Below are 13,723 nucleotides of genomic sequence, written 5' to 3'. Positions count from 1 at the left end.
TGATTGGTGGGTTCCAGCTATGTAGATATACTGTCTAAAGCCAGAAGCTACAGCATAAGGTATTTGTCTCCCTATACCCACATTTCCATCACTTCTTTTTGAAGTCTTAATGGATAGTGGTTAAATTAGTTAGGAGAACCAAACCTACTCTTTGGTTTAGCCAAAGAGTAACTGCAGAGATAAGTAGTGTCATCTTACCTAATTATTACATGCAACCTACTCATCCTTATTAAGAGGAGGGCTGTTGGAAGTAACTGTCAGGTAATACATACTGTACTACCCCTCTACCCCTCAAGGATACAAAGACAGTGAGTTTCTAAGGCTAGAAGGAGTCTTGTGACCCAACTCCACTCACACCTCATCTCTCATTTGCTGGCAGGGAAGGCCTCATCAGCAGAGACGAGATCACGGCCTACTTCATGAGGGCCAGCTCCATCTACTCCAAGTTGGGCCTCGGTTTTCCTCACAACTTCCAAGAGACCACCTACCTGAAGCCTACTTTCTGTGACAACTGTGCTGGATTTGTGAGTTGTTCTTAAGAGTGCTTCAGGGTTGAACTTGGGGAGGAGTATGAGATAGTTTAAGAGATTAACCAGGCACAGCCCTCACATACATTTTATCAAATTGTCCCAGCCTAGAGTCTAAGGAAACACCTGTGGTAACCCTGTCCTTAAATGCGTGGGTTTTACTTTTCACTCATCTTTTCCCATTTCTTCCTGACTTATTTTTCCCTCTGGTAGGTGCGGCCTCAAATAAAATGGTGAGGAAATGTTGAATTGAGGCTATACTTTTTTAGATGTTAGAAAATAGAAATATGAGACATCCTTCCCCCTTCAAAAGAAGTCACCTGGATAGCTGCCCCATCCCTGACCCCAGGATTCTATATTCTTGCCCTTTCGTTTGGAGTCTCAAGAATCCTATTTGTCCTGTGATCTATCCACTGTAGACGTTGAGTCATAAATCCACTGTAGTATAAGCTTTTTGAACACTTAACTCTGATTGGCACAAACTTTTCCTGTTTTCAGTTTAAGACCAGGAGGGATAAAGACACATGAGAGATAAATGAGGTTTCCCTCCCACCTGAGGCAGAGAAGAATGCAGAAAAATAAAAGAATGGATCTCAGTGTCTAGGTTCATACCAGGTAAGATCATGGACATGCAGCACATTCTAACCATCTCCTCTTTGTCTCACAGCTCTGGGGAGTGATCAAACAAGGGTATCGGTGTAAAGGTAAGGCTCAGCTTTGTCCAGCGTGTTGTCTTCCCTGGTCCTAGGGGCTCTCCTGTAAGGCATGTTTGACTCATAGCCTCCTCCCCTAACTGGCTTCCCTAGAGCACCCCTGAGAGTGACTGCCACCACAAAGAGAGGAATCCCTAGGTGACAAGTTATGCAGCCTCTGTTACAAGATCCTCTCTTTGCCTGGGTTGCCCTGGAAATTGGGGTGACTGCTAGATTATGTTCTCATGTGGTCATGGGTCCCCAAAGACAGGCACAGAATCACTTTTGAAACAGAAGATAAGTGATTACCAAAGGCCCTTGTCAGCTTTCCTTTTACCATAGTTGTCCTTGTGACTAGAAAAGTTCAAGAGTAAAGGAGCAAAGACATTTAACTGAAAGGAAGAAAGATTAAGACCTAACAGCTGGGAGCCTCTAGAGGTCTCATTAGAGTGGGCAGTATGTGCAGGATGACCAAAAAAGACACCCCTTCTTCTGCCCAAGATAACAGGATGCCACTTCTGATTCTCAAACTCATGATAAGGGCTGTGACAAGACTGAGATCCAGGGTTGACCCAGTAAGAAGAATGCTAAGTTCATTAGAAATGTTAGATGCCCTAGCTCCAGAACTTAGGAAAGGCATATGTGACAAGAACAGTGCACGGGTGTGGCTTTGAGACGCTGGAGGAGAAAGTGAAGGACTTCCTAACCAGGGTGTCTTGTCCACAGACTGTGGGATGAACTGCCACAAACAATGCAAAGACCTGGTTGTGTTCGAATGCAAGAAGCGAGCCAAGAACTCAACAGCTCCCACAGAGATCAGCACCTCTGTGGGGCCAACGTCCAACCTTTGCTCCTTGGGAGCCAAAGATCTGCTCCATGGTAAGCAGGCACTGGGAACATTCATCCTGGAAAATGAAGTCAGAAGAATATAGTTTTGGGGAAGCAAAGATTACCTCTGTCCTTCCTACTCATAATGGAAACTATATTATGCACCTTGTGTTATTAAGAGTTCCTTGTCACCTGTGGGCACCACAGTTCTGTCACACACAATGCAGACGTTCTTAGGAGAAAGGTGGCAGAGAACAGCATGAAGGTCTGGGGACTCAGACTGAAGCCTGGGAAGGGGCTGCACCCGCAGACCATCTGTCCCCAAGCTTTGTCCAGTAGTGAGGCTTTCCTAGAACTTCCGGGAAGAAGAATGGGTAGGTTAAACATGGGTGTACTATGGGCAACAAATGAACACTGATGTAGAAGTGCTATAAGGCAAGGTCTGCTTGTAATGAAAAAACTGACCACCAGTTAGTAGGTAACAGTGATGCCCAGTAAACCCCCTTCTGTGATTTAGAGCAAATTCCTAGACATACAAAAACCTTGGGATGGAATCTTAGGCACTCTGCCTTTTGGGGAGCAAAAGAAAGCAACCAACAGGAAAAGAGCCTTTAAGGATGGCCTTTTCTCATGGTGGATGAAGCCTGACACCAACAGCCATAGCTTGCCCAGCAAGGCCTCTGAATTCAGCTGCCTCACCCCCTAACCTGGCTGCCTAAAAGTAGTAAGTCTACTTTGGGCCTGTGGACTCCTGTAGCAATAAGAAAAGCCTCGTTTGATACTCATGTGTGAATTTCGAGTGCCTGCTTTTCTAAGCTAAAGTACCAACATGTCTTCTTCCTACAGCACCTGAGGAAGGACCTTTCACATTCCCTAACGGGGAGGCTGCGGAACACAGTGAGGAGAGTAAGGATCGGACCATCATGCTCATGGGAGTATCCTCACAGAAGATTTCTGTTCGGCTGAAGAGGACTGTCGCCCACATGGCCACCCAGACTGAAGCACTGTCTTGGCCTGGCAGTGAGGGCCCTTCCAGTCACTTTGTGCTGTCATCCCCAAGGAAGACAGCCCAGGATACTCTGTATGTACTGCCCAGCCCTACATCTCCGTGCCCCAGCCCAGTCTTGGTCAGGAAGCGGGCTTTCGTCAAGTGGGAGAACAAAGAATCCTTCATAAAATCAAAGGAGGAGCTCCGTCACCTCAGGCTTCCAACATACCAAGAGCTGGAACAGGTACCTTCCTTTTTCTTTTTTTGCAGACTCTGAGAAAGTGGGGCTAACCAGGGAAGAACATGTAAACTGAAGATTCCAATCAGGTTGATTATTAGAAAGATAAAGGGGAAGAAAAGGAAAAGAGGTAAGAAAAGGATTCTGCTTTGTCTCAAAGAAACCAGTGAGGGCCCTGGTTCACATTACATATCTAGGACAGGACAGACAGGGCTCCCTGTTGCCATAAAGGTACAATCTCAAAGTGCTGGTACCAAGGTCCAAAGCTCTTTTCACAGCAGGCTCCTTGAGAAAAACCAGTTTCTACTGACCAGCTTTACTGTGGTGACACCACACCCTTTTTCTAGACTTAAAGGCAAGTTGCCTAAATATTCCCTCCCTAGAAGTCTTTGTTACATTATTCAGTTATGTTTGGGGAGGGGACTGGGGGGAGTACTTCATGAAGGTTACCTGGGCATCTTCTTAAAACAAGGGAGATGAACATCATGCTATCAAAACAGACTATTTAGCTCACTGCACAGAAAGCCTCCTCCTCAATGTAAAATGAGGGAGCTTTCCTCTAAAACTTAATATGTACTGATTTATATGTTTATACATTAGAAGAGCTAAATCAACAGTAGCTGGTAAATGCACAGTTGATTATTACATATGGCAATATAATCCATTAATTGCTAACAGTTGTGGTACCAGTTTTTTTTTTTTCCTCTATTAGGCTCATAATGTCCTAATTATAATGTACGTAATGGAGGCATGAGAAAAGACAAGGTTATAAAAGAAAGGAAGGAAAGTAGGAGCTAGGACAACTGGAGGCAGCAGGTCATTGTCCAAATAATTCTGTAGGGTCATCACTAACGTACTTCTTTTTGTGTAGAGTACAAAGCTCAGAGTGAGAGCTGGTTAGACAGACCTCTTGTCATGGGATGGTAGTTTCTTATCAAAGATAGGTAACTTAGTTATTTTAGAGATAGCAAAGACACATTAGCTCCAACATTATCAATCACCTTATTAAAGGGGAAGAAGGCCTGTCTGCTTTTTACCCCCAGAACATCAAGGTCAGCAATGTGTTTTTGGAGGCCTATCAGTACAAACACAAAACCAACATACAACTGGCTAGAATTCCTTACGTAATTCTACACACTACATAGTAAAACTGCCCTATAGGGTTTCAGGACTCCCTGCCTGGTCCTCAAGTGTTGTGCCTTCCCTGCTAGACCCCCAGGAACTGAATCAAAGGAACAAGTTAGATGAGGCCTGTAAAACTCTCGGTTTGGTGCCTAGAACAAAGAACATAATATTAGGAAGCACACACCTGATAAAATAACAGATTTTCCAGATGAAAAGTACTCTCACTCAGAAATACTTAGGACATGCTTTAAGAAACAGATGGTGGCACAATGTGGGCTTGGCCAGAATCAACCTTTAAGAACAATGAAAGAAACTTTGAAAAGTGAACTTGATAGTGTAGAAAGAATCTCAGTCTTGATGACAAACACCTGGGTTCCTTATCCAGACTATTTCTTACTGCTGCTGTTAGAGTCTGTGACCTGTTTGGTCCTCTGTAAAGTACATAAAGCCAGACATTGTCCATGCTGTCTACAGCTTGCTTCAGATCCTGACATTTTACATGCCCATGAAAAGGAATAATGTAGTTGGCAACAACGACTTCTTGCTGCAAAGAGTGAGTGGTAGAAAGATTTCAGAAAAGTGAGTTAGGTCCAGAACTAATTCTCACTCAGTAATACCAGAGCATGTAAACTCTATTTTTATCCTTGTCTTAGAGTATTTAAAATAATATGTAATATTAAAATAACGTACAGCACATACTAATAGTGTAAGTATGCTGCTGTTGCTGCTGCTAAGTCACTTCAGTCGTGTCCGACTCTGTGACCCTATGGACAGCAGCCCACCAGGCTCCTCTGTCCACAGGATTCTCTAGGCAAGAATACTGGAGTGGGTTGCCAAAAGTATGTTTACACCTCTAAACCAGCATAGGACGGCAGAAAATACAATGCCTCTTAGATTCAAATCGCCAGTCTGATACTATTCCCACCTCTATCATCATGTAACACAGTACCTGGGGCTTCCCTGGTGGCTCAGTGAAAATCTGCCTGCCAATGCAGGAGATGCAGGTTTGATCTGTGGGGTCAGAAAGATCCCTTCGAGAAGGAAATTGCAATCCACTCCACTCCTCTGTCTGTGGGCTTTCCGAGGCAAGAATCTGGCAGGCTGAAGTCCCATGGGGTTGCAAGAGAGTCGAACGTGACTAAACAACAGTTACCTGGCACATAGCAAGTACTCAGTGCTACACAGTAGCTAATAGACAGCTATCTAGGTAATTTACGTTGAGAAGTAACTCATGTATCTCAAATCACCCACATATTTTGGGGGGGGGCGGTAATCAGTACAGTATAAGCAAGGTAAGAACACGAGATTCAAAGTCTTAAAACCCAGGGACGTTGGCATCATGGTAGTGTGTGTTACTCCTTTGTAAATCTCCCCTTTTGTTTAACCATATTGGTCATTCATAAACAAAAGTGACTGTGCATCTTATACCAGAACACCCAGTAGATTTCTACCCACCTGTCCTTCAGAAAGTACTACATAGGACCTCAGAGAGGGCTGTGAAGCCAAGGGAGTTGGTTAGCCTACTCCATGCTGATTCACTGCTATCAGGAAGAAAAATAGAGACCAGAAAAAAAACAAAAAAAGGTGAACAAAATTGGTAGCTGTGAATAATCATTTAACCAAGACTGTTGCCTTAAAAAAAAAAAAGTTGCACCATCATGAACCAAAACTTCAGGCCCACTAACCAAAGGTGAAACTGCCAAACCTTTATTCACACTAAGAAAAAATGAGAGAAGCCTCAATATGTAAAATTAAAAAAACAAAAGGCAACATTACAGCTGTTACTATACAAATCCATAGAACCATGAGAAACTTATGAATATGCCAACATATTAGATAACCTAGAACAAATGTATAAATTTCCAGAAATGACCAAGACTGAACCCAGAAAAAATAGGAAATCTAAACAGACCAATAACAAGCAAAGGCATTGACTCAGTAGTCAAAATCCTTCCAACACAGAAAACCCAGGATCAGATGGCTTCATTGGCAAATTCTACCCAACACTCAAAGAATTAACAAACACTGGTCCTTCTTAAAAGCTTTCTAAAAAATAGAATACTTTCAAACCATCAGGGTAGTTTTACCCTAATACCAAAGTCAGATAAGGACACTAAGAAACACAAACTATAGACCTATGTTACTGGCAAGTATACATGCAAAAATTCTCAACAAGTTATTAGCAACCTGATTTTTTTAAGATCAAAAAGATACTATAAACTATGAAAAATGGGATTTATTTCTTAGGATGCAAAGACAGTTCAACATATGCAAATCAATAAATGTACTATATCACATTAGTAAAATGAAAGAAAAATCATGTGGTCATCTCAACAGATGCAAAAAAACATTTGACAGAATACAACATTATTTCATGATAAAAACCCTGCTCAGACTGAATAAAAGGAATATACCTCAACATAATAAGGGCCATATATAACAAACTGACAGCTAACATTATACTCAGTGGAGAAAATTCCAAAGCTTTTCCACCAAGATTAAGAACAAGACGAAGATGCCCACTCTCACCACTTATTCAAGTACTGAAAGTCTTACCTAAAGCAATTAGACAAGACAAGAAAATAAAAAGCATCCCAATCAGAAAAGTAACAGCAAGAGTGTCACTACTTGCAGATGATGAGTCCATATATAGAAAAACCCCAAAGATCAAACATCAACAAACAAAAAAAAAACTGTCGCAGCTAACATTTTCAGTTAAACTGCAGGATACAAAACCAGCTTAGAGAAATCAGTTGTGTTTCTACACACTAAGGATGAAACATCTGAAAAAGAAAACTTCCCTGTTCCCAATAGCATCAGAAACAAAATATTTAGTAATAAATTTAACCAAGGAAATGAAAGATTTATACAAGGAAAACTACAAGACTTTGCAGAAAGAAACCTAAGACACAAATGGAAAGACATGCTGTGTTCATGGATAGAAGAATTAAGACTGCTGAAATGTCTGGCAGAGGACCTAAATTCTTTCAAGGAAGACATACAGATGCCCAACAGGCAAACGAAAAGATGCTCATCATCATGAGACAATTATTCAGTTCAGTTGCTCAGTCGTGTCCGACTCTTTGCGACCCCCATGAATTCCAGCTCCCTGTCCATCATCAACTCCCGGAGTTCACTCAGACTCACGTCCATTGATTCGGTGATGCCATCCAGCCATCTCATCCTCTGTCATCCCCTTTTCCTCCTACTCCCAATCCCTCCCAGCATCAGAGTCTTTTTCAGTGAGTCAGCTCTTCACATGAGGTGGCCAAATTACTGGAGTTCCAGCTTTAGCATCATTCCTTCCAATGAACACTCAGGACTGATCTCCTTTAGGATGGACTGGTTGGATCTCCTTGCAGTCCAAGGGACTCTCAAGAGTCTTCTCCAACACCACAGTTCAGAAGCATCAATTCTTCGGCACTCAGCTTTCTTCATAGTCCAACTCTCACATCCATACATGACCACTGGAAAAACCATAGCCTTGACTAGACAGACCGTTGTTGGCAAAGTAATGTCTCTGCTTTTGAATATGCTATCTAGGTTGGTCATAACTTTCCTTCCAAGGATTAAGCGTCTTTTAATTTCATGGCTGCAATCACCATCTGCAGTGATTTGGGAGCCCCCCAAAAATAAAGTCTGTCACTGTTTCCCCCCATCTATTTCCCATGAAGTGATGGGACCAGATGCCATGATCTAAGTTTTCTGAATGTTGAGCTTTAAGCCAACTTTTCCACTCTCCTCTTTCACTTTCATCAAGAGGCTTTTTAGTTCCTCTTCACTTTCTGCTATAAGGGTGGTGTCATCTGCATATCTGAGGTTATTGATATTTCTCCCGGCAATCTTGATTCCAGCTTGTGCTTCATACAGCCCAGCGTTTCTCATGATGAAAATCAAAACTGCAATTAAGTACCACCTTACAGCAGCACTACTTATAATAGCCAAGACATGGAAGCAACCTAAGTATCCACTGACAGATAAATGGATAAAGATGAGGTACAGATACAGTGGTATGTGTGCATATATATGTATGTATATGTGTGTGTGTAAAAAAGAACGAAATAATGCTATTTAGATGGACCTAGAGATTATCATAGCTAAGTGAAGTCAGTCAGAAAAACAAAAAAAAAATTTCACTTCCATGTGGCATCTAATGGAGAAGGCAATGGCAACCCATTCCAGTACTCTTGCCTGGAAAATCCCATGGGCCGAGGAGCCTGGTAGGCTGCAGTCCATGGGGTCGCGAAGAGTCAGACACGACAGCGACTTCACTTTCACTTTTATGCACTGGAGAAGGCAATGACAACCCACTCCAGTGTTCTTGCCTGGAGAATCCCAGGGACGGGGGAGCCTGGTGGGCTGCCATCTATGGGGTCACACAAAGTCGGACACGACTGAAGCGACTTAGCAGCAGCAGTGGCGTCTAAAATATGACCTAAATGAATTTACCCATGAAACAGAAAAGACCTACAAATGTAAGAGAACAGACCTGTGGTTGCCAAGGGAGAGGGTGGGGGAAGGATGGGATGGAAGTTTGGTATTAACAGGTGTAAACTATTACATATAGAATAGATAAACAACAAGGTCCTACTGTGTAGCACAGAGCATTATATTCAATATCCAGTGACAAACCATAATGGAAAAGAATATGAAAAAGAATCACTTTGCTTATAGCAGAAACTAACAAAACATTGTAAATAAAGTCAATAATTTTTTTAAAGGACTGTTAAAATGCCCATACTACCCAAAGCAATCTACAGATTGAATCAGAATACCAATGGAATTCTTCACAGAAATAGAAAAAAAGTCCTACCATTTGTATGGAACAACAGAAGACTATGAATAACCTAAGTAGTCCTGATGAAAGAAGCTGGAGATACCACACTTCCTCATTTCAAGTTATATACTACAAAGCTACCGTAGTAAAACACACTACGGTACTGGCACAAAGACAGACACACAGACCAGTGGAACCGACAGCAGCCCAGAATTAAACCCGTGTATGCAATGAACTAATACTAGAGAGCCCAGAGCACACCCAAGGCAAAAAGGATAGTCTCTTCACAAATGGTGTTGGGAAAACTGGATCAGCACATGCAGAGCAATGAAATTTGACTCCCATCTTACACCTCTCATAAAAATTAACTCAGAATGGATCAGAGACAAACATGAGGCCTGATACTATGAAACTGCTAGGGAAAAAAAAGTACGGAAGAAGCTCTTTTTCATTGGTCTTTGGCAGTGAATTTTTGGACATGACACCAAAAGCAAACATCAACAAATGGGACTACATTAACTAAGCTTTTCACAGTAAGGAAACCATCAATAAAATGAAAAGGTAACCTACTGAATGGGAGAAGGTATTTGCAAATGATATATCCAATAAAGGGTTCTTTAAAATATGTAAATAACTCATACAACTCAATACCAACAACAAAATCTAAAAACCAGAACTAAATAGGTTTTTTCCCCAAAACATACAAATGGCTGATAGGAACATGAAAAGATGTTCCATGTCACTAATCAGAGAAATGCAAATCAAAACCACAATGAGATATCATCTCATACCTGTTAGAATGACTGTGATCAAGAAGGTAACAAGTGCTGGTGAAGATGTGCAGAAATCAGGAATCCTTGCACACAGTTGGTAGGAGTGAAAATCGGTATAGCCACTATGGAAAACACTATGGCGATTTCTCAAAAGACTAAAAAAGAACTACCATTTGATTAGTAATTCCACCCCTGGGTATATATCCTAAGAAAATGAAAACACTAACTCAAAAAGATACATGCACCCCAGTGTCTGCAGTATTAAACAGTCAAGATACGGAAGCAAACTATGTGTCCATCAACAGATGAATTGATAAAGATGTGTGTGTAAATGCATATACATATATCAATCCATATGCACAATGGAATATTACTCAGCCATATAAAAACTGAATTTCTATTTGTAACATTGGAAATCAATGGCTGACTCTATAACTAAATCACTGCAAATTAGATAATTAAATCCCAGTTTAAGGGGATAGGATAAAATTCTCACCTTTATCAAGTCTGTTAGTTTTCAATGATTTGGAGAAGAAAATATGTAATATATGGATAATGTATGTAATCTCCCATGTGAACTGTAATATCACATAGTATATTCCAAAGTCATTGCTTTCATACCTCAAACCTGACCAAGACTTTTTCTGCCACATTTAGGTCGCTACACAATATTCAAAGATTTTCTTATTATCCATCTATTGCCCATGAATGGTTTATTCTGCCTGCTAGCTACTCACATCTTTGATATAACAAAGATGTGATATAACAAAACTAACTGATACACATGATCATTTGATAAGTATTTAACTTAGTTTTTATTCAGGGCAAAATAACTACCTTGAAAACAGTTTCGCAGCTACAGTGAAAAGATGCCAGTCAAGTGTAGTACTCCTGATGTTACTAATCTGCCATTTATTCCTGCTTTATTAACATACCTCATTCTCCTTTTCTTTTAGGAAATAAATACCCTGAAAGCAGATAATAATGCTCTAAAGATCCAACTGAAATATGCACAGAAGAAGATAGAAACCCTCCAACTTGCAAGAAACAATCATGTCTTGGCTCAGATGGAGCAGGGTGACTGTTCTTAGCCCAGAAACTCAAGAAACACAAACTGTAGAGTGTATCAGAGATCTCACTTCCTAAACCTCAACACAAAGACCCGGAGAACCTTAGACTGACTGGCTTTAAAAAGGGTACTTTAAAGAAAAGGAGCTACTTTTTTACTTAAAAGATTCTTACTGTGCAGTAAGGTTTTCTCTTCTAGTCAGTTGAATCAAAGGGAGGAAAGCTGAAGAATGCAAAATATTTGCCATTCATTCCACAAACTTTTTCTCCCCTTGGGACTAATATCAAAAGCATGGTAAAAACATGACTATAGTTTTCTGACAAGGTAGCTTCTTCTACATGACCTGTCCAGCTGCTTCTTCCTTAGACCTAAAATCCCTGGAAAATGAATGTTTCCTTCCCTGGCTTTTTCTGAGGCATTGTTCCATCCAAAACTTGCTTATGATGGAAAAATACCCACATTCCAAAAGGAAAATCACTTCCTCTGTATTTCAGCATTCTTTACGAATCTGGTTCCCACTTCACTACCTCAGATCTAATCAATTTGCCTTTCCCCCTCCTTCTTCACTATATTCTTACACAAAGAAGGATATCTACCCAGAAGACAACTTCTAGAGATGTAGCCATAAATTTGGGGGTGGGGGCCAGGAAGGAGCTATTAAACATGACATCATCCAATTACAAGTCAACTCAATTTTAGTCTCACAGTCATGATAAAATAGCCAAATTAAGCACCTGGAAACGTGGCTATTACCACCTCATACATGGCTGGCTAATTGGCTAAAATAAGTATAACACAAACATATTTGTCCCTTACATAATCTACAATGGATAGAATTAAGAATTTATAGCTTTTTTTAAAAAAAGTCTAACTTACATGTGCCATTTTTTTTGAAGTAACTTTTTTGAACTGAATTTGTGCTGGTACTGTCTTCACTATTAATACTATTTACAAATAAGCTAACTGGATGAGAGGTTTCTATGATAGCTGACAGCATGTACATATGTACATATTCTATATATACAACATCAGACATGCATGTGGCTTGGAATTCTGTTTCCTCCGTCAGATGTGGAAGTGATTTAGACTTTTGGTCATGTGTACAAATTCACAAAGTTCAGTTTGTTACAAGAAATTACTTATAATGTAAATTGTATTGTTTGGCAAAATCACAAGAGTCCTGTGAGTTTTCTATTAATGAAGGTTAATGATAAATGGGCTCAACTAATTATCTGGGCAACTGTTCACAAACTTCTCTGTCAAACTATTTCTCTAAAAAACTTTCACAGCCATTTTCTTCCTTCCATGCTTGGATGCCTAATGCCGAGCTGACTTAAAATTCATACACAAGCTGACCAACTGCCAAGAATATAATCTCAACAACCAAAAGTTCCAAACTGGCAACACCAAGTCTTAGTCAGAAACAAACTATATATGCTGTATAGTTTCCTGGGAGGATTCAGACCATTTAAGAAGTTCCTTTCATGAAAGACCAGTTCCCATTTGCATACCCCCTTGTACTGAGCTTTAGTGAAAAAGCAAATGACTAGCTTTCACTTAGTGTTCAGTGTTTCAAAAAATCACTGTACACACGAATTTACCTTTTTCTACATCCAAACTCAGAAACCCCCTTGGCAGGGCTGTTTAGGTCCACAACTTGGTATATAATCGTATAGGAAGTACTTTGCTACTTACCTTATATCGAACAAATAAGTTTACAGTCATCCTTAAAATGACTTATTCATTTCCTCTGATACAAACCAAAGACAGTATAGCTCAATCTCTTTATGCGGAGTTATAAAACACAATTGAATTTTTTTCATTCTTCTTATATATGCCATCCAAAATACAGAGCCCAGGTTAGTGTATGTAAATAATTTGTAATCTAGAGGAATTCAAAAGGTCACCATCTCCTTAGTCTAATTAACATGGCTAGAAGCTCTCAGGCCTTCCAGAATTTATTACTGAAATGGACAGGAAGCAGTAGTTTCACCGCAGGTCTTTACAGTCCAGCAAGGGCCAAAGAAGTATAGTGTATAAATCAGTATTATTTGCTCTGAGCAATATAGGATTAGTGGAATCTACAGAGATAATCTGGAACAAATTTTTTTGTCAAGCCTACAGTACAAATCTGTGTTATCTTGTATCAACTTGAAGTAAGTTTGCGCATATATTTATCCGTCAAAACAAGGCCAAATCTTGTTTCATTAACAACAGTGTCACTTCTTTTCTTTGGTAATTGATTTGCTGTTTTACTGGGCACTTGTGAATTTCTGTTTAAAGATGTATAATGTAAAAGAACTGCAAGGAAAAAAACATGTACAGATTGTAAAGGTGTTTTTTTTTTTTGATACCTAATGTAAGTTTTCTTTGTGTAATATTTATATGATAAAAGACAGTAGAATCCCTACGACAAAGATGTCCTGTGTTTCTTCTAGTTCATAAACATGTAGATGCTTTATCTGAATTTTTACTATTATCAACAGCTGAGACCACTCCCTAATTCTATTAACCAAACCAGTTGTCCTGAAAGGAAAAGCAAAGCAACTAATTACTCAGTATACATTTTTCTATATATGTAACATGAAGTGGTAACATATAGAAATATTCAATCATTTCCCATCTTATTCCATAATGACAGTGATCCCCAAATATTGTCTATAAACACTTAACACTGAAGGAGACAAGTCTGAGGCTGTCATTTCT

The 13,723-nt window shown here is 40.0% G+C and overlaps 1 protein-coding gene across 2 annotated transcripts in view; it reads left to right on the top strand.

The window, feature by feature from the left end:
- Positions 1–13,430, top strand: part of RASGRP1 (RAS guanyl releasing protein 1) — an 81,015-nt gene extending 67,585 nt beyond the window's left edge. For both annotated transcript variants that reach the window (XM_027553494.1, XM_027553495.1), the window contains 5 exons: positions 380–524; positions 1,195–1,231; positions 1,946–2,098; positions 2,894–3,279; positions 10,905–13,430. In XM_027553494.1, coding sequence (XP_027409295.1) covers positions 380–524; positions 1,195–1,231; positions 1,946–2,098; positions 2,894–3,279; positions 10,905–11,039 — 856 coding nt within the window. In that variant the 3' untranslated portion in view covers positions 11,040–13,430. The remainder of the gene's footprint in view (positions 1–379; positions 525–1,194; positions 1,232–1,945; positions 2,099–2,893; positions 3,280–10,904) is intronic.
- Positions 13,431–13,723: the final 293 nt, after the last annotated feature.

The sequence above is a fragment of the Bos indicus x Bos taurus genome, chromosome 10 (assembly GCF_003369695.1).
Source record: "Bos indicus x Bos taurus breed Angus x Brahman F1 hybrid chromosome 10, Bos_hybrid_MaternalHap_v2.0, whole genome shotgun sequence".
Classification (NCBI taxonomy): domain Eukaryota; kingdom Metazoa; phylum Chordata; class Mammalia; order Artiodactyla; family Bovidae; genus Bos; species Bos indicus x Bos taurus.
Note: the sequence above shows the minus strand (reverse complement) of the source record. Positions and strands in the feature narration are given on the sequence as shown.